This window comes from Musca domestica, unplaced genomic scaffold (genome assembly GCF_030504385.1).
Source record: "Musca domestica strain aabys unplaced genomic scaffold, Musca_domestica.polishedcontigs.V.1.1 6, whole genome shotgun sequence".
In the NCBI taxonomy this organism is placed as follows: Eukaryota; Metazoa; Arthropoda; class Insecta; order Diptera; family Muscidae; genus Musca; species Musca domestica.
The window spans coordinates 20,965,624-20,993,313 of NW_026712363.1; the positions used below are offsets into that span (position 1 = coordinate 20,965,624).

At 38.3% G+C, this 27,690-nt stretch overlaps 3 protein-coding genes across 3 annotated transcripts in view; all 3 read right to left on the reverse strand.

The window, feature by feature from the left end:
* Window positions 1-5,109: 5,109 nt before the first annotated feature.
* On the reverse strand, window positions 5,110-6,728 carry LOC131805744 (heparan sulfate 2-O-sulfotransferase pipe-like). Its single transcript, XM_059129316.1, has 4 exons — window positions 6,245-6,728; window positions 5,603-6,162; window positions 5,372-5,526; window positions 5,110-5,307 (listed from the first exon to the last, which is right to left on the reverse strand). Exons 1-4 carry the CDS (start codon window positions 6,389-6,391, stop codon window positions 5,132-5,134), a joined length of 1,038 nt encoding a protein of 345 aa, XP_058985299.1. The 5' UTR covers window positions 6,392-6,728; the 3' UTR covers window positions 5,110-5,131.
* Window positions 6,729-8,787: 2,059 nt separating this feature from the next.
* LOC101896643 (heparan sulfate 2-O-sulfotransferase pipe) overlaps window positions 8,788-27,690 on the reverse strand; it is a 227,631-nt gene continuing 208,728 nt past the window's right edge. The window contains exons 6-8 of the mRNA XM_059129313.1: window positions 12,825-13,384; window positions 9,116-9,270; window positions 8,788-9,028 (exon numbers count right to left, since the gene is read on the reverse strand). Of these exons, the coding sequence (XP_058985296.1) occupies window positions 8,838-9,028; window positions 9,116-9,270; window positions 12,825-13,384 (906 nt within the window). The 3' untranslated portion in view covers window positions 8,788-8,837. The remainder of the gene's footprint in view (window positions 9,029-9,115; window positions 9,271-12,824; window positions 13,385-27,690) is intronic.
* Window positions 20,617-27,571, reverse strand: LOC131805656 (uncharacterized). The gene is made up of 6 exons (XM_059129121.1): window positions 27,002-27,571; window positions 26,703-26,857; window positions 26,453-26,634; window positions 21,149-21,708; window positions 20,924-21,078; window positions 20,617-20,855 (listed from the first exon to the last, which is right to left on the reverse strand). Exons 1-6 carry the CDS (start codon window positions 27,454-27,456, stop codon window positions 20,620-20,622), a joined length of 1,743 nt encoding a protein of 580 aa, XP_058985104.1. The 5' UTR covers window positions 27,457-27,571; the 3' UTR covers window positions 20,617-20,619.

Below are 27,690 nucleotides of genomic sequence, written 5' to 3' on the forward strand. Positions count from 1 at the left end.
CAAGGTAAGTCCGTCTGAGGATAAGCCAACTAGTGGGGCTGGGGTGAAGGGCAACACCTCTCCCGGCGGTGGAAAGACAGCTTCGGCTGTTGCACCACCAACGGAATCTAGTGTAGCCCCCACCACTTCTAACTCAGGAAAACGGAGGAACAAAAGGAAGGACGCCCCTAACGGAAATCCTGCCCCGGTGGAACCAAAGGAGGCCAAATCCTCTTCTCGGGTAACGATGAAGAGAGGACGGTCAACGGAGGAACCACATCCCGAGGCAAAGAAACCGTTAACGGGCAAACTTCCTCCTCCGCCAACTGCGGCTTCTACGCCAGTAGCTGTAGCTGGTAGGGAGGTAGTGGCAAGGCCGGTGCAAGCAGCCTCAGTGGACCCTAGGTCTGCTAAGGCGAAGCCTGCTACCACCAACCCACAACCTTCAAGCCAGACATCAAGGAAGAGGAAACACTCCCAAACCCTGTACCCGGACAATCTCCGTGTAGCGGTCATCGACCGAGCTGAGCCGGAAGGCAAAATCAGCGAAAGTCGGTGGCTTCTCATTGAGGACCGTCTGAGGGAACAGGTTTTCCTGGGGGAGGATCCTTCTAGGTTACAGTTTGGCAGTGCTACCGTCTACAAGGGAGTGAAGGTCATCTGCTGCGAAAATGAGGAGTCAAAGAACTTCCTCGTGACCGCAGTAGCTGGCCTTCAGGAACTTTGGGATAGAAGTGCACTTGCTGCTGTATCCCTGAAGGATATCCCCTGCAGGAGGATTTTGACAGCATGGGTGCCGCCGCCATCTGTGGACCCGGCACGCGTGCTGATAATATTGGGGAAGCAGAATCCCAATCTCTGCACGGACGGCTGGCGCTTGGTTGGCTCAAGTACGGAGGGAGGGGGCCTGGTCATAAAGGTTTCTGTTGATACTGCTGGCCAGGAATACCTTCAGGCTCGAGGAGGGAAATTGCACTTCGGCACAGGATGGATTCGGTTCCGCTTAGCATTGTGCAGATTAACCTGCATCACTGCAAGGCAGCTGGGGCTGAGCTTCTCCTATCCCTCTCCAAGCTTGAAGTTGACATAGCCCTGGTCCAGGAACCTTACATTTTTAAGAATAAGGTAACTGGGCTAGGGAGTGAGCGGTACATCACCAATGCCACCTCCAATGGGGAAAAGGTTAGAACGTGTATCGTCGGTCAGGAGCACGCCACAATCCGCTCTAGACACCCTACTCAACTTAAAGCCTCTAGGCTTATTTGTAGAGGAACTAGCTGCTAGGTGTGCCCTGCGACTCAACGAATTGGGACAATGGCGGAGTCAACCCTTCGGGCACTCTGTCATTCTTAAGTATGTGGAAAACGTAAGTAATCAGGCTATAGCTAGTGACTATATACTCCCTAGGCACAGCTTTGATCTACTTGACATCCGCATACCAAACAGGGATATCTGGTCCCGTGGCACGCCACCTTTCGACGGTATAGCTGTCTATACTGATGGTTCAAAGATGGAAGGTGGAACGGGTGCTGGAGTCTACTGTGAAAGCCTAAGTATCCGAAGATCCTTCAGGCTAAACAGCGATTGCAGCGTTTTTCAGGCAGAAATATTTGCTGTCAGAATGGCCATAGAACTGCTGAATAATAGAATTAACGAACTGGATGGACCGGTGACTATATATGTCGATAATCAAGCGGCCCTAAAAGCTCTAAATTCTTTCACAATCAAGTCTATGGCTGTTCTGGAGTGCAAGAATGCCCTGGAAAAGTTTAAGTCAGTTGTCAAGCTCTGTTGGGTCCCTGGACACTGCAACATATCTGGCAATGAATCTGCCGATGAATTGGCCAGACGCGGATCTGAGTCAGTAGATCTAGAGATCGAGAGCTCAGTGAAGCCACCTTTATGCCACTTCTTTCAAGTTCTGCATAAACACTATCTTGGAAGATTTCAACAGAACTGGCTATCTGGAAGGGGATGCATCATCTCCAAAAAGATTAGGCCGGTGAACTCCGAACGGAGATCACGGTCACTCTTGTCCATGACGAAGTTGGACTTGAAGCTTGTGGTGGGCCTAATTACAGGTCATTGCAACATAAAGGCCATGACTTCAAAATGGGGGGGTGACGACACTGAATACTGCAGGCTATGTCAGGACGAGGAAGAAACAGAAACGGTGGAACACTTAGTCTGTTATTGTCCTACCCTTATCGGAGTAAGACATAGGCTTCTGGGTAAGTACTTACTGCCTGACCTGTCATGCCTCTCCGAAACAGAACCAGCAGTCATTCTTCAATTAGCCAGAAGACTAAAATGGCTAAGGACGACACGCTGATTACACCGTGGACGCAAACCCACTAGCTCTTCTAATTCTTCTAAATCTTATTTTCTACACTAACTATCTTTCTTACCTCACTTCCACTTTTTTCTAGACTAGGATGATCACAATGGGCCAGTAGGTCTCCGAGTGGAGTGGTTGTTGTTTTTACACAGCCACACATCCTTTAACCTAACCTAACCTAACCTAAATTATGGGGTATATACGAAGACGTGGACCTGTACATACAAATTTCTGTCTTAGGCTGTAGTATTTATTACGAACTTCAAATACCAAATTTGAAACAATTCCGGTGAATAACGTCGCTAAAATCATCAAAATACCGAATATCGGGAGGTACCGTAATAGCCCCCATACGAAGACATGAACCTGCACAGGCAATTTTCTGTCATAAGCTGTAGTATCCATTAAAACCTTGAAATACCAAATTTGAATATTTTCGAGATAATATTCGGCATTTATTCTGATGCCACGGTCGATTAATACGAACGGAGAGCGACCATCGGCTGTTATGGCGGCCCACACCATCACCATGGCCGGCTGGGAGTTCACCACTTTCGACCAAGCGAAGCAACTCTTTAGCTCTTTTGAGCCTATTTTCTTTATGTTGCGGTGTAAGTTCTTGTACTTTTTGGAATTTCAATGGCTTTACCCCGAGCTCATTTTTCAATACTTGCCGGATATTGCGATATGTTCAGCTCACGAGCCATTTTTCGGCCACTGCGACGCGGGTTTCCATCAAGTCGCTTCTTTACTTTTCTAGCCATTTCTGCTGATTTTGCTGTTTTCTTCCTTCCACTTACTTGACGTCGCTGGGCTCCGCTACCAGTATCACGGTAACGAGCGATGTTACGAGGCACAAAAGGTTTATTCACTTTTTAAATACTGGAGTGCTCTAACGATAGCCACTTGTGGTTTTCCAGCCAAATATTTAGAAATCACACTATCACCCTTGAATTCCGTCACGAATAACTTTTTTTCTGGACAATTTTCACCAAAATGCTTTTGTATGCTTGTAAACAATGTAATGAATTGTCACTGGAATAATTTTAACAGCTGTCGGACGAGTGGCTTAGGAATGACTGCAGTCTGAAGTTGATTGCAGTTTTTTCATCTCACCCTGTATATTCTTGATCAGCGTAGAATTTTTAGACCATCTAGTCCTGTCCGTCCGTGCGTCTGTTGTGCTGTGCTGTCCGTGCTAAAATTTTGAACCGATCTGTCGTTTGTCTGCAGGCAGATCAAGTTCGAAAATGGATTATATCGGTCCACGATATAGAATAGCCCCATGTAACGGTACCTCCCGATATTCGGTATTTTGATGATTTTAGCCACATTTCTCAATGGAATTGTCTGAAATTTTACATAAAGAGTTCCTTCTGAATACTTTACTCCCTGGAATTGTCCATATAGGTCCATGATATCGTATAGACCCGATACAACCGTACCTCCATAATTTTAGCCACATTTTTCAATGGAATTGTCTGAAATCCACACAAGGAGTTCCTTTGGAGCACTTTACCCCCTGGAAGAGAATTGTATTTATAGGTCCACGATATCGTACAGCCCCCATACAACGCTACCCATCGATATTCCGTATTTGGATGATTTTAGCGAAGTTATTCACCGGAGTTGTTTTAAATTTCGCATTTAGAGTTCGTAATGGGAACTACAGCATATGACAGAAAATTGTCTATGCAGGAACAGGTCTTCGTATAGGACCCATATATCAATACCTCCCTATATTCGGTATTTTGACGATTTTAAGTACAATATTCACCGAAATTGTTTGAAATTTCGTATTTGAAGTTCCTAATATGAGCTACAGCCTGTGACGGAGAATTGTCTACGCAAGCCCACGTCTTCGTATAGCCCCTATGTAACGGTATCTCCCCATATTCGGCATTTTGATGATTTTAGCGACATTATTCACTGGAATTGTTTCAAATTTTGGTATTTCAAGTTCCTAATATGTGCTACAGTCTTTGACAGAAAATTGTCTGTGCCGGTCCACGTCTTCGTATAGCCCCCATATAACGGTTCCTCCCTATATTTGCTATTTTGATGTTTTTGGCGACATTTTTCATCGGAATTGTTTCAAATTTGGTATTTGAAGTTCGTAATGGATACTGCAGCCTAAGGCAGAAAATTGTATGTGCAGGCCCAAGTCTTTGTATAGCCCTCATATAAAGGTATTTCCCGAAATTCGGTATTTTGATGATTTTAGCGACATTATTCAACGGAATTGTTTCAAATTTGGTATTTGAATTTCGTAATGGAGACTGCAGCCTAAGGCAGAAAATTGTATGTGTAGGTCCACATTTTGGTATAGCCCCCATATAATAGTACCTCCCTATTTTGATTATTATAGCTACATTATTAACCGATTTTTTTTCAAGTTTCGCATATTAATATTGTAATGGCTTATGACAAAAGTTGCCTATACAGGTCCACGTCGTCGTTTAGACCCTAATATGACAGCTACATTTGGTATTTTTAAGATTTTAACAGAATTTTTAATTTTTTGAAAATTGCCAAATTCGTTCCAAATGGTGGAGTGCATTCAAAGTTTGTTGTCATTGCAAAACTCATTAGTTCCAGAAAATTCCTCAGTTCTTGAGGATCAGTTGCTCAGAAACTATATCTTGTTTTTAATAATCTGGGTTTAGTTCTCGGGTTTAGAGATAGTGTTTCTTGTAGCCCCCCCCCCCACTCTAAACAAATATTTGTTTTTTTTTTTCAAATTTTTATTTTATATTTCCATTTTTATTTTATAGTTCCCATGTATATTTTAATTAATAAAAATATTTTTAAAATTCAATTCAATCCACTGTCAAGTTTCAGTGCCAAATATTGTTTGTATAGCCGCTGTTTACAAAAATGATAAAAATCATATTCATTTGTTAGATTTTGACGGATGAGATCCTTAACATCCTTGTCGATTTTGGGTTTACGATTATTACGATTGCGATTGGTCACGTCTTTGTTGTGTCCTACAAGAGCAAAGAAATGGGTGTTGAGACTTAATGTTTAACCAAAGTATTTAGAAAAACTTACTCTCAAAAGTAGCCTTGGCACCCTTAAAGAATCTGGGTATATAATGTTCGAATACGGTCAACGTAATATTGGTATCTTCCCATGAGCCCACAACAGCATAATCGAGTTCTACATTACGTTTGGCAATTTGTATAGCCTTGGGTGAATCGAAGGGCCTATAAGCGGAAAACATATATTTCGAATTGTCATGAATTGTTAGTTTTTTTTTTTTTTTAATTCCACAAAACTTACAGGCACACCTCGTCATGACCACAAAAGAATAACGATTGACGTTTGTGATTACCAACCGGATCTATTATACTATTCGGTACATATTGACACTCTGGATCACCACTGCGCACGCATTTGTTGAAATCTTTTTTAAACCATGCCTCCGACTGTATTGGAGCATTTGGATGCTTGCTATAGTAAATGGCATTCTTGTATGCCGAGCGGACATAGAAGTACCATGAAATTAAACGTTCCACGGGATCACGCACCATATTGATCATAATAGGTTTGGGTGCATGTAAACGGGTAAAATTCAACCAATTACAATGTTCTATGTAGACAGTACCCGGTTCCAGATCAGCTATCCAATTGGCTTGTATCTGTTGCTGTTCAGGTGTGCGGGTGCGTGAGGATAAGTCTAAAGGACCTTGAGTTAGAACCGTCATTTCATTATCATCGGCCATGTGCTGCAGCAGTTCCATCAGAGCTTCACTGCCAACTTTGGCGGCTCGATTAAAGAACAATACCTCCAAATCGGCATATTTGGTATTGTTTAGACGGCTTGGTTTTAGCGTGTACAGCTGAGAGAGTGCATGTGAAGGCATAAGAAGATAATTTAGAATGCTCCACAAAGCTGAGAGAATTTTTATGAATGTCTCTTACCCATATGAAAATTTGGTTAGTATGATTTTGAAATCGGAGCAAAATACAAAATAAGATTGGAATTAATAAATCCAAGTTTAAGAGAACATGCAATGGTTTCTTGGTAACCCAAAAGGATGTATGAAAATTTAAAATTCCTGTAGACATTTATGTTTGAAATAAAATGGGAGGTTTTGTTCTCGTAAAAAACACTGGTAAAAAAGAAAATTATAATTAGTTTGCTCTGAGAGAAAAGTGTTGGCCAGCAAGTGTTGAAATGAAAAACTAGCAAAAATGTCAAAATTAGGTGGCAACTCTCAAAATCATAAAATGCATAAGACATCCAGACATCTGGCAATCGTGCTTAAAGTTTTTAGCAGAGCTTTGGAGTAGGAGTCTAAAAAATGTTACTGGATTCTTAAAAAAAGTTCGAATCTGACTTCGAGTATTTTTATTAATACCTATACAGGGTGAGATGGAAAAACTGCAACCAACTTCAGACTACTCTCATCTCTAAGCCACTCGTACGACAGCTGTTAAAATTATTCCAGTGACAACTCATTATATTGTTTACAGCCGAACAAAAGCATTTTGGTGAGAATTTTCCAGAAAAAAAGAGTATTCGTGATGGAATTCAAGTGTGATAGTGTGATTTCTTCATATTTGGCTGGAAAACCACAAGTGGCTATCGTTAGAGCACTCCAGCATTGAAATGTGGATAAATCTTTTGTATCTCGTACCATCGCTCGTTATCGTGTTGCTGGTAGCGTAGCCCGACATATGTCAAGAAAGTGGCGGGAAGAAAACAGCAACATCAGCAGAAATGGTTCGAAAAGTAAAGAAGCTACTTGATCGAAACCCGTGTCGCAGTGGCCGAAAAATGGCTCGTGAGCTGAACGTATCGCAATATTCCATTCGGCAAATATTGAAAAATGAGCTCGGGGTAAAGCCATTGAAATTCCAAAAAGTGCAAAAACTTACACTGCAACAAAAAGAAAATAGACTCAAAGGAGCTAAAGAGTTGCTTAGCTTAGCCGAGAGTGGTGAACTGCCGAATGTGTTTTTTCCGTCTCCGATGAGAAAACATTCATTGTCCCGCAGTGTGTAAACAATCAAAATGATCGCCTTTACTTGCCCTATAGGTCAGCTGAAAATGTGCACCTTCGGTTGGCCACCAGAACTTAAGCGCCGGCCATGGTGTTGGTGTGGGCCGCCATAACTGCCGATGGTCGCTCTCCGCTTGTATTAATCAACCGTGGCATGAGAATAAATTCCGAATATTATCGCGAAAATATGTATGAGGGTGTATTAAAGCCTTGAGCACGCAAACATTTTGGCCGCAGACCTCGGACATTCCAACAGGACTCAGCACCATCGCACTCAGTAAGCGCCAACCAAGAATTTGTTACAAAATGAGGTTCCTCGCTTCATTTCCAAGGCACAATGACCACCAAAATTTCCGGATACCAATCCGTTGGACTATTGTATTTGAAATATTTTGGAAAGCAAGGATGGCATTAAAAAAATACCGCAGAGCAATATTCGGGCAGCGGCAATTGCGGTTTAGCCGTTTGAAGGCCATAATTCGAGCCAAAGGTGAGCATTTCGAACAAATCTAAACTTATTCTAAAGTTAGATGCTATTTCCGACATTTTTTGCATTCATTCAATAAAATTAAAAAACAAAAATGTAAAAATATGGCGTTTGACATTTAAACGCCTTTTAAACAGTGTAAATGCCAAGGAAACAAGTTTAAAGGGCTAAGTACATAAGAAGCTTGAAGAAAGGGATTACAGAGCTGTACTAAAATCCTGCCGTCGTTTTCAATTATAATTTGACATTAATATACCTAGCCATGACTCCAAGCTTTTTATGTACTTGCACCCTAAGAGTATCAGCCGCTGTTGCTGACAGATGTATACCCCAGCCTTAAGTTATGATTATTCTAACTATTAACCCTTTATACGGTCAATGTGCCACATTTGGACTACATCGTCTACTTCCTTTATTTTAGGTGAGATATTTGCAAATGTGGCATTATTCCACTTAATCTTATTCAGATAAAAATATTGGCATGTGCAAAATTTAAAGGAATTCGAACATTTATATCCAATTTTATACGAAATCATAAATTCCGATAAAATTACATATTCATATCAGATTTCTGGTAAAGAGAAATATTTACATTGATGTGTCAACATTTTTAAAATGTTTTGTCAATAATAAGTAGAGTTTTATATGTTTTCTTATACGACGCAAATCGGAGGTTGTTATAATAAACAATTTTTACAAATTTCAAACATTTTTCATTCAAAATTTTCAATTCCGAAATCGGTTTGACAGTTCATTGTCCCAGCAGCTGTATTGATGCGACAGTCTGTATTTTTCTACCATGCATATAAGATTAAACCACTAGATCCCCTAATCCCAGTGAGTCATAGGGATACGTAAGTCGATTTTTCTCTTTTTTTTTAAATATAGTCTACTTTATGGATTCAACTTTCGTTTAGATAAGAACACAATTTTTTTGCAGTTAAATTATTACGTTTTTATTCAAGTTTTTGTTGAGATTTATTTATTTATTTTTTTACATAAAACTAAAATTATATATTTCTTAATCCAATAAACCATGAGCCTGCAATTCCTTCAAATTAGCGGCCAAATACTGTTTGTACAAACGCTGTTTACAGAAATAATAAAATTCATATTCATGCGTGAAATTTTTACGTATCATTGCCTTGACGTCGGGATCAACCTTGGGTTTACGTTTGTTCTTGTTGCGATTTGTAATTTTGTCATTGTGAACTACAAAAAAAAAAAAAAAAAAAATCACATATTTTTATTAATAATTTGATATAAAAAAATATTTCGGCTGAAAAATATTCTACTTACTTTCAAAAACAGTTTTTGCGCCATTAAAGAATCGCGGTATATATTTTTCGAAAACACTCAGGGTTATGTTGGTGTCTTCCCAAGAGCCAACAACGGCATAATCGCGTTCTACATGTTCCTTGGCCATTTGAACGGCGGCAGGGGAGTTGAAGGGCCTACATGTTGTGGATTATGGGGGAGGTATGTAACATTAAAAAATTATTTCTTAAAAAAGGAATAATACCCTAGACAGACGACAGTCACTTAATGCAAATTATTTCGAAATGAAACCGAATTTATCAAAATTTGACATTAAACAAATTTCATATGGCAACGCTGCCGAAAATCAATCAGCTGTTGACAAATTGCTTAGATTTGTGAAAATCAAAATTCAAAACACAACAGACAACAAAACAAGAAAGGTAAGTATTTTTATTGTTTTTACCTCAGAATATAATTAAAACATTAATATTTTTATTTCCAGAAGAATAGAAGCGAAACATCTGGTGCTACAGAGACACCATGATAGAAGAATACAGGTAGAAATTTGTTAAATGTTTCATCAAATATAAGTGGATTTGTATATGTTTTCCTAACGACAGGTTGTTACACTTTGTTTTAACAATTTTTACAAATTAGAATAATTTTTCATTAAAAAATTTGCAATTACAAAATTGGTTTGACAGTTAATTGTCCCAGCAGCTGTGTCGATGCGATTACCTGTATTCTTCTACCATGAGAGGCATTGAGATTTTGTTGGATATGTGGGCGGGGACGAAACGTAAATGCAGATACTATCGCCTTTCAGGGCAAAAATTAAATGGGCATTAACTCCGCCATCTGTCTAGAGTATAGCAGATTTTTTTTTTACCAAAGTGTAAGTCATGTCCAAGGGTTTGTTTAAATAATTTTTCAAATGAAACAATAGGTCGGCAATGTTTAGGACCAAATAAATAAAGATATGATCTATAAGTTTTTCATGAGAGAATTTTTTGAAGACCAGCTTTTAAAAGCCTGTCCAAAAAGTGACGTTATAATTAACACCATCTATACTTCATTTTATTGTTTAATTAAAGTAACATTTGTCTGCACTTAATATTTGGGATCCATTACTGTAATGGTAATATTATTGAAGGGAGAGTGAAATTGTCTCAGTGAGAACTGCTATATGAGCTAAGCATGTGAATTTAAAAATTGAAGATATATCAAATCTAGATGGCAGTTCCTCAAAATCAATATAAAAGGCAATAAGATGCTTATTTTCTAGAAAAATTTGATCTGCTAAAATTTTTTGAAGATATGCGTTTAAGTTTTATCGAATTTGGACAGAAATCGCAAAATCAAGTATGAACTAGTAAGGAAACGTCAAAAGTCGGGCGGGACCGACTATCTGATACCCTACACCACTATGCATATTTAGTAGAGCTCCGTAACAAAATAAATTATTTGAAGTAGATCGTACCACCTATCAACATTTGGTTTTAGAGCAGTTATAGTTTGGTTTCAGATGGAACTAATATATGGAAGGCATATCCAATTCTGAAAGGATTTTCACTAAATATCACTTCGAGAAGGATTATATTAAAAATATATCTATCGGAGCCGAGTTCCACAAAATGGAAACGTTCGTCCCAACATTCACTGCATTTGGGCTGATATTAGCCATTGTTTGCATAATAAACCTGAAATCGTATTAAGGATATATATGGAAGCTATATCCAAATCTGAACCGATCTTAATACAACTTGGTAGAGGTATTTCTAAGCTGTATCTGATATCTGGTACCAAATATCATCGTTGTTGAATGTATATTACTAATGTGAGGGACATAAAGACAAAATCGGATGAAACATATATATGGGAGCTATAGCTATATCTGAACCGATTTTCACAAAATTGTATGTACTTGCTTCTAGACTGAATCCCGTCGGATGTGCCAAAATTCAGGTCATTTGGACTAATAATGGCCATTTGGTGCACAATTAATCATAAATCGGCTGAAAATATACAGGGTGGGATTAAAAAACTGCGACTCAGTCAAACGTCATAATTTTTACATTTTTTTTTAAATTTATTGAATAAATGCAATGTCGGGAATAGCATCAAATTTTAGAATAAGTTTAGATTTGTTCGAATTTTTCACCTTTGGCACGAATTATGGCCTTCAAACGGCCATTTAAACCGTCACACGCTGCCCTAATGTTGCTCTGCGGTATTTTGGCCCATTCCCGGCGAAACGCTTGCTTGCGGTGATCGAGACTTTCGTATTTTTTAGTGCCAACCTTGCTTTCCAAAATACTCCAGACAAAACAGTCCAACGGATTGGTATCCGGAGATTTTGTTGGCCATTGTGCGCTGGGAATGAAGCAAATAACCTCATTTTGTAACCCTTCTTGGGTGGCGCGTGCTGAGTGCGATGGTGCTGAGTCCTGTTGGAAAGTCCAAGGTCTGCGGCCAAAAAGTTTGCGTGTCTAAGGCTTTAATGCACCCTCCAGAATATTTTCGCGATAATATTCGGCATTTATTCTGATGCCACGATCGATTAATACGAGCGGAGAGCGACCATCGGCTGTTATGGCGGCCCTCACAATCACCATGGTCGGCGCTTGAGTTCCGGTGGCCAACCGAAGGTGCACATTTTCAGCTGACCTCTTTGGCAAGTAAAAATGATCAGTTTGTTTCTTTACAAACTGCTGGACAATGAATGTTTTCTCATGGGAGACGGAGAAAACCAAATTCGGCAGTTCAACACTTTCGGCAAAGGGAAGCAACTCTTTTAATCTTTTGAGTCTATTTTCTTTCTGTTGCAGTGTAAGTTCTTGCACTTTTTGGAATTTCAATGGATTTACCCCGAGCTCTTTTTCTATATTCGCCGAATGAAATATAGCGATATGTTCAGCTCACGAGCCATTTTTCAGGCACTGCGACGCGCTTTTCGATCAAGTCGCTTCTTTACTTCTCGAACCATTTCTAGTTACTGGTCGGGTTACGCTACCAATATTACGGTAACGAGCGATGGCACGAGATACAAACGATTTATTCACTCATTTAAATGCTGTAGTGCTCTAACGATAGTCACTTGTGGTTTTCCAGCCAAATATAAAGAAACCACACTATCACGCTGGAATTCCATCACGAATAACTTTTTTTTCTGGAAAATTCTCACCAAAATGCTTTTTTACGCTTGTAAACAATATAATAAGCTGTCACTGTAATAATTTTAACAGCTGTCGGACGAGTGGCTTAGAATTGAGAGCAGTCTGAACTTGGTTGCAGTTTTTTCATCTCACCCTGTATATGGGAGCTCCATCTAAATCAGATCCTATTATCACCAATTTAAATAGGGTTCGTCCTTGGGCCAAACAAATATTGTTTGGAAAATTGAATCTCAATCGGATAATAAATGCGACCTATATTTTGTATAATAACTGCGACTTGTACATGGACAGACGAAAGGGCGGACAAACGGAATGACATGTATAAATCGAGAAAGTGATTCTATGAACACTATGTGGTGTAGGGTATAAAAATTACACCTCGGGCAATTGTGGATGTAAACGCCATCTATACCTAAATTTTAACAATCATTTGAGTAGCATTATTTTGCATAGCACATCTGACTCAATATTAAACTCAACCCAACCTTAATCTATTCAAAGTCAAGTGGACATAATTTCAACTTCAGCAGCAGAATATTGTGGTACCCAATTCCCTTTTCTCAAATACTTACATACAATCATCATGATGTCCACAATAGAACAGTGACTGTCTTTTAAAGTTCCCCACAAAATCCTTTACGGTAAATGGTACATACTGACATTCTGGATCACCACTTCGTACACATAAATTGAAATCTTTTTTATACCACGATTCGGGGCGTATAGGCCTATCTGTGTCCTTTTTATATTCAATGGCATTCTTATAGGCTCCGCGGGCGTAAAAATACCACGATATAACCCTCTCCACAGGATCGCGTACCATATTGATGTAGATCGGTTTGGGCAAATCAAATTCCTCAAAATCTATCCAATTGACGTGCTCTATGTACACCGTCCCCTCATCCAGTTCGGATATTCTTCGGGCTAGTTGGCGTTGTTCCCATTTCTTGAATTGACGTTTGGTTTTCTTGCGTAAACCTTCACGTTCAACGTAAATGCCATGGAATTTTTCCAATGAATTGAATAGTTCCAACAGGGCCTCACTGCCAACTTTAGCGGCCCGATTGAAAAATATAACATCAATGTCAGCTTTACGGGTATTATTCAACAGGTGGGTGTTTAGGGTGGCAAGCTAGGGGAAAATTGTTGAAGAATTTTGAAAAAAAAAACAGGGAGTATTTTAAGAATCAGAATTGACGGTATGCGAAGCGAAATGCCATTTTTTTTCAAAATTAGTAGGGAAATTAAGCAATTAGGTTTGGAGAAAGGGGGCCACTAAACTAAAATGAATGCCATGTTAACATAAAAAGAAAAAAGCCGTGTGATAAGAAAGATAAACACCTAGATTTCTGATGTAATTATCATGCTTTAGAAAAATGCCGCTAAGCTTTGCAAACATAAGCAGATCTCGCAAAGATTTTCTTTGTTACATTGCAAGACATTTTAAATATATTTTAAAAGAAACTCAGCAAATTTAAAAAAATATTGTAGTTGCAGTAGTTGAAAGTATTTTGCAAATCTCTTCACATAACATGGGATATTAACATTTTGGAATTCCAGCATTTTTAAGAATTTCTGTAAAATTTTCCAGATGTATGGAAATATCATATAAATACATTAAATGTCGTTTTGCCGATGGCGTAAACGATTCCGAATCATTCATGTTGCTTTAAAGTTATTCGTTCATTTTTTTAGTGGCATTCAAAATTTTTGGGATTTTGACATTTTCAAGAATTTCTGTAAAATTTTTAAGACGTGTGGAATCATCAAATAAATACATTAAATGCCGTTCCGCCAATAGCGTTTGCGATTCTGAATAGTTCATGTTGCTTTGAAGTTATAGGTTCTATTTTTACAGACATTCAAATTTTTTGAGATTTCGACATTTCTGTAAAATTTTCAGACGTCATCAAATAAATACGTTTATGTTGGGCGCCAACATTTGGATCTGTCAAGCAATCGATGGCAATATCGATATGTTATTTTTGAAGAGAGTATCCGTGGTACAGTTACAGGAGGTAGAATAAAGCTACCTTTTAACGTGAATAGTGTCCGTTAAACGTTTTTATACCCAACACATACCCTGAATTTGTTTGTAACATGAAGAAGGAAGCCAGATAGACCCATAGTTACTTTTGAGGATATTCATAGAATAACTTCCTGAGTCGACTTATGCATGTCAGTCCGTCTGTCCATTTATTTTTGTGAACAAAATTCAGATCGCATTCATTATCCGATTAAGATGAAATTTTCAAACAATATTTGGGTTCGTCTTTGAAATTGGTACAAATTTAGATATAGCTCCCATATAAGATAAAAAAAAAACTGCAACCAACTTCAGACTGCTGTCATTTCTAAGCCACTCGTCCGACAGCTGTTAGAATTATTCCAGTGACAGCTCATTATATTGTTTACAAACGTACAAAAGCATTTTGGTGAGAATTTTCCACAAAAAAAGTTATTCGTAATGGAATTCAAGCGTGATAGTGTGATTTCTTTATATTTGGCTGGGGAACCACAGATGGCCATCGTTAAAGCACTCCAGCAGTTAAATGTGAATAAATCTTTTGTGGCTCGTACCATCGCTCGTTACCGTGATACTGGTAGCGTAGCCAGACGACAAGAAAGTGGACGGAAAAAACAGCAACATCAGCAGAAAAGATTCGAAAAGTAAAGAAGCGATTTGATTGAAACCCGCGTCGCTGTGGCCGAAAAATGGTTCGTGAGCAATATTTCATTCGGCAAATATTGAAAAATGAGCTCGGGGTAAAGCCATTGAAATTGCAAAAAGTGCAAGAACTTACATCGCAACAGAAGGAAAATAGACTCAAAAGAGCTAAAGAGTTGTTTAGCTTGGCCGAGAGTGGTGAACTGCCGAATTTGGTTTTCTCCGTCTCCGATGAGAAAACATTCGTTGTCTGGCAGTTTGTAAATAAACAAAATGATAGTGTTTACTTGCCAAAGAGGTCAGCTGGAAAAATGAACCTACAGTTGGCCAACAGAACTCAAGCGCCGGCCATGGTGTTGGCCGCCATAATAACCGATGGTCGTTCTCCGCTCGTATTAATTGATTGTGGCATCAGAATAAATGCCGAATATTATCGCGAAAATATTTTGGAGAGTGTATTAAGCCTTGGGCATGCAAACATTTTGGCCGCAGACCTTGGACATTCCAACAGGACTCAGCACCATCGCACTCAGCACGCGCCACCCAAGAATAGTTACAAAATGAGGTTCCTCGCTCCATTACCAGCGCACAATGGCCACCAAAATCTCCGGATACCAATCCGTTGAACTATTGTGTCTGGAGTATTTTGGAAAGCAAGTTTGGCACTAAAAATATCAAAGTGTCGATCACCTCAAGCAGGTGCTTCGCCGGGGATGGGCCAAAATCCGCAGATCAACGTTCGGACTGCGTGTGACGGTTTCTTTGGTCGTTTGAAGGCCATAATTCGTGCCAAAGGTGATCAATTCGAAGAAATTTAAACTTATTCTAAAATTTGATGCTATTTCCGACATTTTTTGCTTTCATTCAATAATTTTTTTTTAAAAAAAGTAAAAATTATGGCATTTGAATTTGTTGCAGTTTTTTTAGCTCACACTGTATTTTATCAACTGATTTCGGATTAAGTGTGCACCAAATGGCCAATATCAGTTCAAATGTCCTGTATTTTGAATGTCCTCCACAAGAATTATAATTTGAATGTCCTCCACAAGAATTATATTTGATACCACATAACTTATGGAGAACAGAATTACCTCTGCAAAATTATTTATTGAGATCGGATAAGATTTGGATATAGCTGCCATGTATATATTTATCCGATTCCAGGTTTTTTGTGCACCCAATGGCTAATATCAGCACAAATTAACTGAATTTCGGTACATTCGACCGAAATCAGTCTAGAAATAAGTGCTTCAAATTTGGTGAAAATCGGTTCACATATAGCTATAGCTCTCATATATATGCTGTATCCGATTTGTGGTTTTAAGTTCCTCACATGCGTAATATGCGCTCCACAACAATAATCTATGGTACTAGATATCAGATACAGCTGAAAAATAAGTGTTTACAATATTGTCAAGATCGGTTCAGATTTGGATATAGCTCCTAAATATATCTTTATCAAAGTTTAGGTTTTTTTGTGTACCAAATGGCTAATATCAGACCAAATGAACTGAATCTTACCAATTCCGACTGATTTCAGTCTAGAAGTAAAGACATTAGATTTGGAAAAAATCGGTTCAGATATAGCTATATATATAGATATAGCCAAAGATTGTTGTTGTGAAGTGCATAATACGCATGTGAGGGACCTAAAACCACAAATCGGATGAAACATATATGTGGGAGCTATAGCTATATCGGATCCGAATTTCACCAAATTTGATGTACTTGCTTCTAGACTGAATAAGGTCGGATGTGCCGAAATTCAGGTCATTTGGACTGATATTGGACAATCGGTGCACAATTAACCCGAAAATGGTTGAAAATGTATATGGGAGCTATATCTAGATTTGAACCGATTCTCAGCCTAATTTGCGATTTTTACATGTTAAAGTAGATTTTGACTTTATACATCTAAATACACAAAGTTAGGTGAACAGAGTACCAGCTCTTTGAAGGAGAGATCTTATTTTTATAAAACTCTACCCTGCGACATGACTACGCCAGGATATTTCCTCATAAGTTACGTTCATACTTACAAACAGTCTGGATTATGACCACAATAGAACAGCGATTGTCTTCGAAAATCCAAATTTGGATCTTTAACTTGCATTTGCACAAACGAACACTCGGGATCACCGTTACGCACGCAATCATTGAAATTCTTTTTATACCATTCGGCCGGTTTCACTTCTCTTTGGGGGAATTTTTGAAAGAACACTGCATTGCGATACGATGATCGGATATAATAATACCAGGATATAACTCTTTCCACCGGGTCTCTAACCATATTCACATAGATGGGCTTGGGTAAATCGAATGCCGCAAAATCAATCCAATTAACATGGGAAACATAAACTGAACCATCTTCTAAATCGGTTATGCGTTCGGCAATCTCTCGCTGTTGAGGCTGGGGCATATTCATGAGAACCATTTGACGCATACCGCGTTTATCTACATACAGGTTATTGAAATCTTCAAGGAGTAGAAATAATTCGAACATAGCCTCGCTGCCAACTTTAGTGCCCCGATTGAAAAATATAACTTCAATGTCTGCCTTTGAGGTGTTATTCAGGTAGGCCGCTGAGAGTTTCGAGAGCTAAGTGGGGGAGATATAGATAGTGTTTTTAATATCTGACCTCAATTTCGATTAGTAATACAGAGCCCCCCAAGCAAAGCTATAGAACGGACCGAGGCAGCGAGAAATCGGAGAAGGATGTTGTATAGATTAAAATAAGCGAATTTTATTGCACAGATATTTTATACATATAGCATATACATATGCATGTATACATTAGAGGCAAAGTAGGAAAGATTGGCAGATTGGTTCGCGAAATATTTTTAAAAAATGTCAATCAAATAAAGGTAAATTTGTAAAATTTGCTAAAAATTGGCACACAGGTGTAAATATATATTTCTAAAATTCCACAAGAAATGAGGTAGACCATAGGAATCACCTGTAGTAGAATTCTCTAACTTATTTTTTGAGCTACCGACAAAATTCGGTAAAACGAAAATGCTTAGAATTTCGGTACTAAACGAAAATTGTCGGTAAGTTTATTTTAAAAATTTTGGGTTTTAAAGTTACCGATTTTTGTCGGTAACTCAAAAATGCGTTAGAGAATCGCACTACTGAATATACGTTTATTCTAAGGCAATGTCAATATGCATGCACAGTTTTTGTATGTGTATGTATTTGGTTTGTTCCAGAATTGCAAGAACAATTTTGAAAAATTTCGAATTCTGTTGAAAATTAAATTTATTCTTACAGCCATGGGAGAATTAAGAACGTAAGGTCATGCAATCATATGTTTGCAATTTGTTCAAAAATATATATATATACATAAACTGAAACCATCTTCAGACTGCTGTCATTTTTATGCACCTCGTCCGACAGCTGTTAAAATTATTCCAGTGACAGATCATTATATTGTTTACAATCGTACAAAAGAATTTTGGTGAGAATTTTCCAGTTTCCGAAAGTAAACTGCAAAATCAACAGAAATGGTTCGAAAAGTAAAGAAGCGACTTCATCGAAACCTGCATCGCAGTGGCTCTTGAGCTGTACATATTGCAATATTCCATTCGTCAAATATTGAAAAATGAGCTCGGGGTAAAGCCTTTGAAATTCCAAAAAGTGCAAGAACTTACACCGCAACAGAAAGAAAATAGACTCAAAAGAGCTAAAGAATTGCTTCGCTTAGCCGAAATTGGTGAACTGCCGAATTTGGTTTTCTCCGTCTCCGATGACAAAACATTCGTTGTCCAGCAGTTTGTAAACGAACAAAATGATCGTGTTTACTTGCCAAAGAGGTCAGCTGAAAATCTGCACCTTCGGTTGGCCATCAGAACTCAAGCGCCGGCCACGGTGATGGTGTGGGCCGCCATAACAGTCGATGGGCCAAAATATCGCAGAACAACATTCGGGCAGTGTGTGACAGTTTCATTGGCCGTTTGAAGACCATAATTCGTGCCGAAGGTGACCAATTGGAAAAAATCTAAACTTATTCCAAAATTTGATTCTATTTCCGATATTAAAAATTATGGCGTTTGACTTTATTGCAGTTCGTTTTATCTCACCCTGTATAACTTTATATGGTATTAGGTTTATTGTGCACCAAATGGCTAATATCAGTCCAAAAGTCCTGAATTTTGGTACATCCAACCGAATTGAGTTTAGAAGCAAGTACATGAAAAATTGGTTCAGCTATAGCTCCCATATATATGTTTCATCCGATTTGGGGGTTTAAGTCCCTCACATGCGTAATATGCACTCCACAAGATTGATATTTGCTACCAGATAACTTATGGAGCTTACAAATATCTCTGTATAACTCGGAGATTGGTTCAGATTTGGATATAGCTCCTATATATATCTTTATCCGATTTCAGGTCTATTGTGCACAAAATGGCTAATATCTGCATATCAGACTGAATCTTCCGATGGAATTCAGCCTAAAAGCAAGTGCTTAGTTATTCAAATGTATATTATTCCTGCTGGACTTTTGGTAACGAAAATGGGTCATCTAGGTCTACGTTTTGGTATAGCCCCCATATAATGGTACCTCCCGATATTCGGTATTTTGATGATTTTAGCGACCTTATTAACCGGAAATATTTCAAATTTGGTACTTGAAGTTCGTAATGGATATTACAGCCTATGACAGAAAATTGACTTTGCAGGCTCACGTCTTCGTATAGCCCCCATACAACGGTACCTCCCCATATTCGGTATTTTGATGATTTTAGCGACATTATTCATCAGAATTGTTTAAAATTTGGTATTTGACGTTCGTAATGAATACTACAACCTAAGACAGAAAATTGTATGTGCAGGTCCACGTCTTCGTATAGCCCCCATATAGCGGTAGCTGCTGATATTCGGTATTTTAATGATTTTAGCTTCATTACTCAACGGAATTGTTTCAAATTTGGTATTTGAAGTTCCACGTCTTCGTATAGCCCCACCCCCCCCCCCCCCATATAACGGTACCTCCCCATATTTGGTATTTTGATGATTTTAGCGACATTATTCATCAGAATTGTTTCAAATTTCGTATTTGAGCGAACATTCTCTGAGCAGGTCCACCTCTTCGTATATACTCTAATATAACAGCTACATTTAGTATTTTTAAGATTTTAACTGAATTTTTAACGGATTTTATTCTTATTTGAAAATTGCCAAATTCGCTCCAAAGGTTGGAGGGTATTCAAAGTTCGGCCCGGCCGAACTTACAGTTTTTTTACTTGTTTTAATATAATCCTTATCGAAGTCATATCATGCACAATACAGCAATGCTATTTGGTTCATAGTTGGTATGATCTACTTTGGATAAATTTCCAATAAAAACTTCTTTGTTACGTGAGCTCTACTAAATACGCATGGTGGTGTAGGGTATCATATCAGTCGGCCCCGCCCGACTTTTGACCATTAAGGATACTGGTTTCATTTCGTTTCATGGTAGAAATTGAGTAAACGATTCATTTTTAGCGAACGATTCTGATACGATTGCTTGAACGAGATAGTGAACCGTGAACTAGTTCAGTCAAAAAAGCTGAACTAGATTGAAGGTTCAGCGAAAGGAACTAGATTTTATTTATTTATGCGAAATAAACTGTTTGAAATACAAATTAATGAGAGAAGATGATATTTTATTAAATTAATTTTTATAAAAAAGTTTACGATGTACATTATATTTTCAATTCAATCTCAAGAGGGCCTTATTCAAGAATGTCAACTTCCTTTGGTTATCCTTTTCCTCCATCTCACGCAACTCCTTTTGTTTCAAGGCGAAATACTGTTTGTGCAGGCGTTGTCGGCAAAACTGATAGAATTCAATTTCACGCGTGAAATTACGACGCACCATATTCTTAATTTCTTCGCTGATGTGGGGTTTCATGGGATTACTGTTTTTGTGGTCGTTGGCCAAATCCACTGGAGGGAGGAAGGGGAAATATTGTTCTAAGATCAGAGTTGCATTTTCTCTAAATTATAAAACTTACGGTAATACATTTTCGATGCCCCCTTAAAATAACGAGGGATGTAATTTTCCAATACCGTCAACGTAACATTGGTATCCTCCCAGGTGCCTACCACAGCATATTCCTGTTCCACAGTGCGTTTAGCAATTTCCAGGGGTAGACGGGCATTGAAGGGCCTTGAGAATATAAAATGATTTTCAAAAATCCCTGTCTCTTTGTGGTTGTGGGAAGATTTATTCAACTTACATGCACTTGTGCTCATTGTGGCCACAGAAAAACAATGTTTGCCTGCGGTGATCACCGGCTCTCTCGAATCCGGAACCCTCTATATAAGTACAGACCTTGTCCTTACTCAGCACACATTGATCAAATTCGGTATTGGCCCATTTAGGATTTGGCATGGGACGATTACTTTGACGCCGCTTTGGTACAAACACCCATGGCGAACGAACATAATAATACCAGCTAATGACTCTTTCCACGGGATCACGAACCATATTCATATAGATCGGACGATCCACATCATAATCGGTAAAATTCATATAATTCACATGGCTAACAAAGACGGTACCCTCGTCCAAATTATTGATATTATCGATTTGATTTTCAACTTCATCATCTTCGAGTATGCTGCGTATGCCACCCTGTTGCGGATCAACTTCTACCTCAAAGTCATGAAGAGTACCTAATTTTTTCAAAAGAGCTACCATCTGAACACTGCCAGTTTTGGGGACACGATTAAAGAATAACACATCCGTTTGAGCTTTTTTGGTATTATTCAATGCATCGGGATTTAAAGAAAACAGCTGATTGGGGGGGGAGGGAATAAGAGAAATTCGGTTAAACTTAGCTGCTGTATTGTGTGGGAAAAATTAGAGGCAAAACCTCAAATGGAATGGTGGAAACATGCTATCAATTTAAGTTAGTAAGAAATTACTATGAGCAGATTAAGGATTATCAGGAAGCTTGGATATTGGCATAATTGCAATCTGCCGTTTATGGATTTCTTTAAAGGAAACCGAGGGAAAGGAGATATCTAGGAAAAAAAACACCATTCCAAATAGATGCAAAAAAAGAAGGAAATTTTAAAGCATTAAAATGGCAATGCATTAATGAAATACCGAAAAAGTCAAGAAAAATAATTAAGCTTTTGGAACTTGTATAAATAAGTTAGCATATATTGTCAGAAGTGGGAAATTTACACATGATCATTGCCTACCCTAAGGAGCTAATGAAATAATTAGCTGTTTTATTGGTACACCTATGGTAGAAGAATATAAGTAAACGCATCGACGGAGCTGCTGGGACAATGAACTGTCAAACTAATTTTGGAATTAAAAATGTTGAATGAAAAATTATTTAAATTTGTAAAATTTGTTGAAAACGCGTATTTTAATAACCTCCGAATGACGTCGTATACGAAAACATAGAAAAATCTACTTATATTTGAAAACACATTTAAATTTTTTTGACATATCAATGTTCCCAAGCGTTGATGCATCTACCTGCTTTCTTCTACCATGGGTACACCTATCAAATAATCCAATAGATATTTAAGATATGAAACGGCCGGAGCTTCATATCTTGGACATACGAGTGGATAAGTAAAGGCCACGTTACATACCATCAAAAATGTTACAGGTAACAATGGGAGAATCACTTTGTGTCGGACCGGATATCTGAAAAAATTGCAGCTGCCTCATGTGAAACATTAATTCCTACCAGAGACTCGTGGATCGACGGATTCCTACCGCAAATGTCGACTGGAAACTTTTGTTATAAGACTATCCAATCCTTCAAGCGGAGGTCCGGACCTCGCGTCGCAGAAAGTCTGAACTGATTTAATGCTAACACGAAACCGGCTTCCGTAAACATCTTAACGGACCTTACGGTCTAGCTATAAAAGCTATAACATCCAAAACGGTAACTTCAAAAACTGTATTTGAATGTTATACAGCGTGAAATGAAAAACCTACAACCAATTTCAGACTGCTGTAATTTCTAAGCCACTCGTCCGACAGCTGTTAAAATTATTCCAGTGACAGCTCATTATATTGTCCACAAGCCTACAAAAGCATTTTGGTGAGTCTTTTCCAGAAAAAAAGTTATTCGTTATGGAATTCAAGCGTGATAGTGTGATTTCTTTATATTTGGCTGGAAAACCACAAGTGGCTATCGTTAGAATACTCCAGCATTTAAACGTGAATAAATCTTTTGTGTCTCGTACCATCGCTCGTTACCGTGATACTGGTAGCGTAGCCCGACGTCAAGGAAGTGCACGGAAGAAAACAGCAACATCAGCAGAAATGGTTCGAAAAGTAAAGAAGCGGCTTGATCGAATTCCGCGTGGCAGTGCCAGATGAATGGCTTGTGAGCTGAACATATCTCAATATTCCGTTCGGCAAATATTGGAAAATGAGTTCGGGGTAAAGCCATTGAAATTACAAAAAGTATAAGAGCTTACACCGCAACAGAAAGGAAATAGACTCAAAAGAGCTAAAGAGTTGCTTCGCTTGACCGATGAGAAAACATTCGTTGTCCAGCAGTTTGTAAACAAACGATATGGTCGCGTTTTCTTGCCAAAGAGGTCAGCTGAAAATGTGCACCTTCGGTTGGCCACCAGAAGTCATGCGCCGGCCATGGTGATGGTGTGGGCCGCCATAACAGCCGATGATCGCCCTCCGCTCGTATTAATCGACCGTGGCATCAAAATAAATACCGAATATTGCGAAAATGTTCTGGGGGGTGTATTAAAGCCTTGGGCACGCAAACATTTTGGCCGCAGACCTTGGACATTTCAACAGGACTCACCTCAAGCAAGTGCTTCGCCGTCAATGGGCCAAAATACCGCAGATCAACATTCGGGCAGCGTGTGACGGTTTCATTGGCCGTTTGAAGGCCATAATTCATTCCAAAGGTGACCAATCCAAACAAATCTAAACTTATTTTAAAATTTGATGCTATTTCCGACATTTTTTGCTTTCATACAATGACATTTTAAAAAAGGAAAAATTTTGGCGTTTGTTTTTGGTTTATGTGAGTTAGAGGTTACGAGATAGCGAACTCTCTCGCCAAAAAAGGCAGGGAATTAGCAATAATAAACTTAGGCAATCCAGTGCCGCTTTCTGCGTGACGTCTAGTGGTAAAGCCATGGGCAAAAACGCCCACGTAGCCCTATGGAACAATAAAGGCGTAGGGAAAACCACAAAAATTCTTTCGAGTGACTTCAATGAGATAAAAACGGAGAACCTTTTATTACTAGGTAAGAAGGATATTAGGAGGATAACATGCATCCTCACGGGGCATATGGGCCTATCAGCTTTTCTGTACAAGATAGGATGTGCAGATAACGGCATATGCAGGGCATGCGGGGAAGATGACAAATCTTTGGAACATTTTCTCTGCCACTGCCCAGCGTTTGCAAATATCAGATCCCAATTCTTAGGGAACCACTTCATACCAGACCTAAATCGGATCATGGTAAATTATATAAAACAGTTAAGGAATTTCGTTAAGGCAACTTAATTTCAAACATAACTGCTCGTCTTCTGCGAATTGTTTCGCCCCTCTTTTCAACCTAACCTATCATATCATAATGTTTGTAAATACATTTAGCTTGGTACCCACATTTACAAATATTTCGAACCTATGTAGCATAATTTCACTTCCGCACCAATTGGAGCATAATATATAGATTCAATTATAAAGAATAATAATAATACATTTACTATTAAACAGACCCTGTGGAATTTCATTGTATATACGTCAAATACAATGATAGAAGAATACAGGTAGATGTATCAACGCTTGGAAATATTAATATGTTAAACCTTTTTTTTCAAAAATAAGTAGATTTTTATAAGTTTTGTTACACGACAAAAATAGGAGGTTTTTATAGTTTGCATTTTTCAACAATTTTTACTAATTTGAATAATTTTTCATTCAAAAATTTCAAATTCAAAATTGGGTTGACAGTTCATTGTCCCAGCAGCTGTGTCGATGCGACTACCTTTATTCTTCTACCATGTCAAATACGTTATTTTAAAAGAGGTTCACCCAACAGAAAGATCTAGTATAGACTAGTAAAGAGAGCAATTTTGGCAGTTGAGTTTCTGAGAGTAGGAAAAAAGGAGTCTTAGGTTGACTTAGTTCGATTTTAGCCTTACGCTCATTTTTTCTTTTGCGAAGAAGCCAGCGTCGAAAATTTTTAAATGTTTTTTTTTTCAAATATTCAGGGTGAGATAAAAAAACTGCAACAAAGTCAAATGCCATAATTTTTTACATGTTTTTAATATAATATTCGGCATTTATTCTGATGCCACGGTCGATTAATACCAGCGGAGAGTGACCATACCATCACCATGGCCGGCGCTTGAGTTCTGGTGGCCAACCGAAGGTGCACATTTTCTACTGACCTCTTTGGCAAGTAAACACGATCATTTTGTTTGTTTACAAACTGCTGGACAACAAATGTTTTCTCATCGGAGAAAACCAAATTCGGCTGTTCACCACTTTCGGCCCAGCGTAGAAACTCTTTAGCACTTTTAAGTCTATTTTCTTTCGGTTGCGGTGTAAGTTCTTGCACTTTTTGGAATTTCAATGGCCTTCCTCCGAGCTAATTTTCTAATATTTTCCGAATGGAATATTGGAATCACTAGCCATTTTTCGGCCTCTGCGACGCGGGTTTCGATGAAGTCGCTTCTTTACTTTTCGAACCATTTCTGCTGATGTTGCTGTTTTCTTCCGTCCACTTCCTTGACGTCGGGCTACGCTGCCAGTATCACGGTAACGAGCGATGGTACGAGACTCAAAAGATTCATTCACATTTAAATGCTGAAGTGCTCTAACAATAGCCAATTGCGGGTTTCCAGCCAAATATAAAGAAATCACGCTTGAATTCCATCACGAATAACTATTTTTCTGGAAAAGTCTCACCAAAATGCTTTTGTACGTTTGTAAACAATATAATGAGCTGTCACTGGAATAATTTTAACAGCCATCGGACGGGTGGCTTAGAAATGACAGCAGTCTGAAGTTGGTTGCAGTTTTTTCATCTCAACTGTATTTCTAACAAATGTTTTGCAAGATGCAGTTCGTTTACTTTTTGTACAATTACAATTAAATACGAAGATATACAAAAATTTTCAAAGACAGTTCTTATAAGAGATTAAAAAAAATATACATTTTTTTTGATTTCTTTAAGTTTAGTCCACAATTATAGTTAAATTCATCAACATACAGTTTAAATAAACTCAAACTGCATTTTGTCCGAATTGAGTGCACGAGAAGTCTATCGATTGTCTTAGAGCAAATGATTGACTGTTTTACTCATTTCTCAAAATAAAACAAGTAAATTATATATTTTTATTTAAATGTTTTTTTATTTATTAAAATTATTTGTTCGAATTAATCTCAAAAGTTAACTTATTTTTATAAAGTCTGTGAAGGACAGAAATTCAGCTAATGTTGGGGTTTCAAATTTTATCTACTTCGATTCCTCCATTTCAAAACTTATAACTACATTTTTTTTAAATTTTCTGCTCTTCTTCAATTAAATTTCGCCATTAGCTCTTCCTTCTTGATGGCAATGTATTGTTTGTACAAACGCTGTTTGCAGAAATTATACAATTCAATTTCGTAGGAAAATTGTATTTTCAGTTTGGCCTCAACTTCCGGTTCCAGATTGGTGTTGTGGGGTGTGGCGTTCTTCTTGAATTTACCGCTCTTATCACCTGGAAAATTGTTTTCGATATTGGAATGCGAATGAGGATGATCACGATATTCGTTGGCTTTTACTTACTGTAATACATTTCAGTGGCTCCCCGGAAAAATCTAGGTATATAATGTTCCAATACGGTCAGGGTAATATTGGTATCTTCCCAGGAACCCACAACAGCATATTCTCTTTCGATGTTCTGTTTGGCTATTTGAGTTGCAACGGGTGAATTAAAGTTTCTGAAAATTTTGAATTTGATATTTACTTTCCGAGTGGGAAAAAAAACTAAACTGAATATAGAAACAGTGGTGTTCGTTTTTCTTAAGGGAGGAGGTCAATTCCTAAGAAAAAAATTCCTAAAAATTCAATTTAAATAAGCTTACAAGCAATCCGGATGATTTCCACATAAATGCAATGAGAAACGACGCCAATCTTGGTTATGGTCAATGTGTGGCTCAAATATGCAATCCGGTATCTTGGCCTGTTTGACACAATCATTGAAGGAGGTATCGAACCATTCTCTATTTTCCATTTTCCTGCCACTGTGTTTCAAATAATAACCAAATACCGTCGGATGACGTATGTAATAGTAGGCACTCATAACCTTCTGTATGGGATGGCGTACCATATTTACATAAATTGGTTTGGGTAGATCAAATTTTGTGAAATTTATCCAATTGATGTGTTCGACATAGGACATTGGCTGGCCCACCTCAGCAATTTCTTCGGCAATGTCACGCTGAAGTTTTTCGGGGAGTAGTACAGGATTGGGTACACCCTCCTCATTGACATAGGGTGTGTAATCATTCACCTCGGACAATTGCCTCAGAAGAGTCATCAATGACTGGGAGCCCACCTTTTCGAGGCGATTGAAAAAGACACATTCTAAGCCCGAATGGACGGTATTATTTAAAGAACTGGCATCAAGGGTGTATAACTTGGGGAAAATAAAACAAAATTGTCGGCTTAGTTTCCAAAGTGATCTCTATGGGTTTGTGGCGAATTTAAAGCTTAAAGCATATCATTGCGAGCTTAAAGCTTTTTACATCCGAGCATGTTGTTCGGCTTAGAT

Excerpts from the sequence above, each read along its gene's own strand:
- LOC131805744 (XM_059129316.1), bottom strand. The coding sequence starts at position 6,391 with ATGTCTACAGGAATTTTAAATTTTCATACATCCTTTTGGGTTACCAAG. Across the intron at positions 6,163-6,244 it reads CTAACCAAATTTTCATATGG|CTGTACACGCTAAAACCAAG; the intron begins GTAAGAGACATT and ends GCACTCTCTCAG. Across the intron at positions 5,527-5,602 it reads GGTCATGACGAGGTGTGCCT|GCCCTTCGATTCACCCAAGG; the intron begins GTAAGTTTTGTG and ends TTCCGCTTATAG.
- LOC131805656 (XM_059129121.1), bottom strand. The coding sequence starts at position 27,456 with ATGACTCTTCTGAGGCAATTGTCCGAGGTGAATGATTACACACCCTAT. Across the intron at positions 26,635-26,702 it reads AGCCACTGAAATGTATTACA|GTGATAAGAGCGGTAAATTC; the intron begins GTAAGTAAAAGC and ends ACAATTTTCCAG. Across the intron at positions 21,709-26,452 it reads AGCTAATGGCGAAATTTAAT|CTGTTTTCTTTAAATCCCGA; the intron begins TGAAGAAGAGCA and ends CCCCCCAATCAG.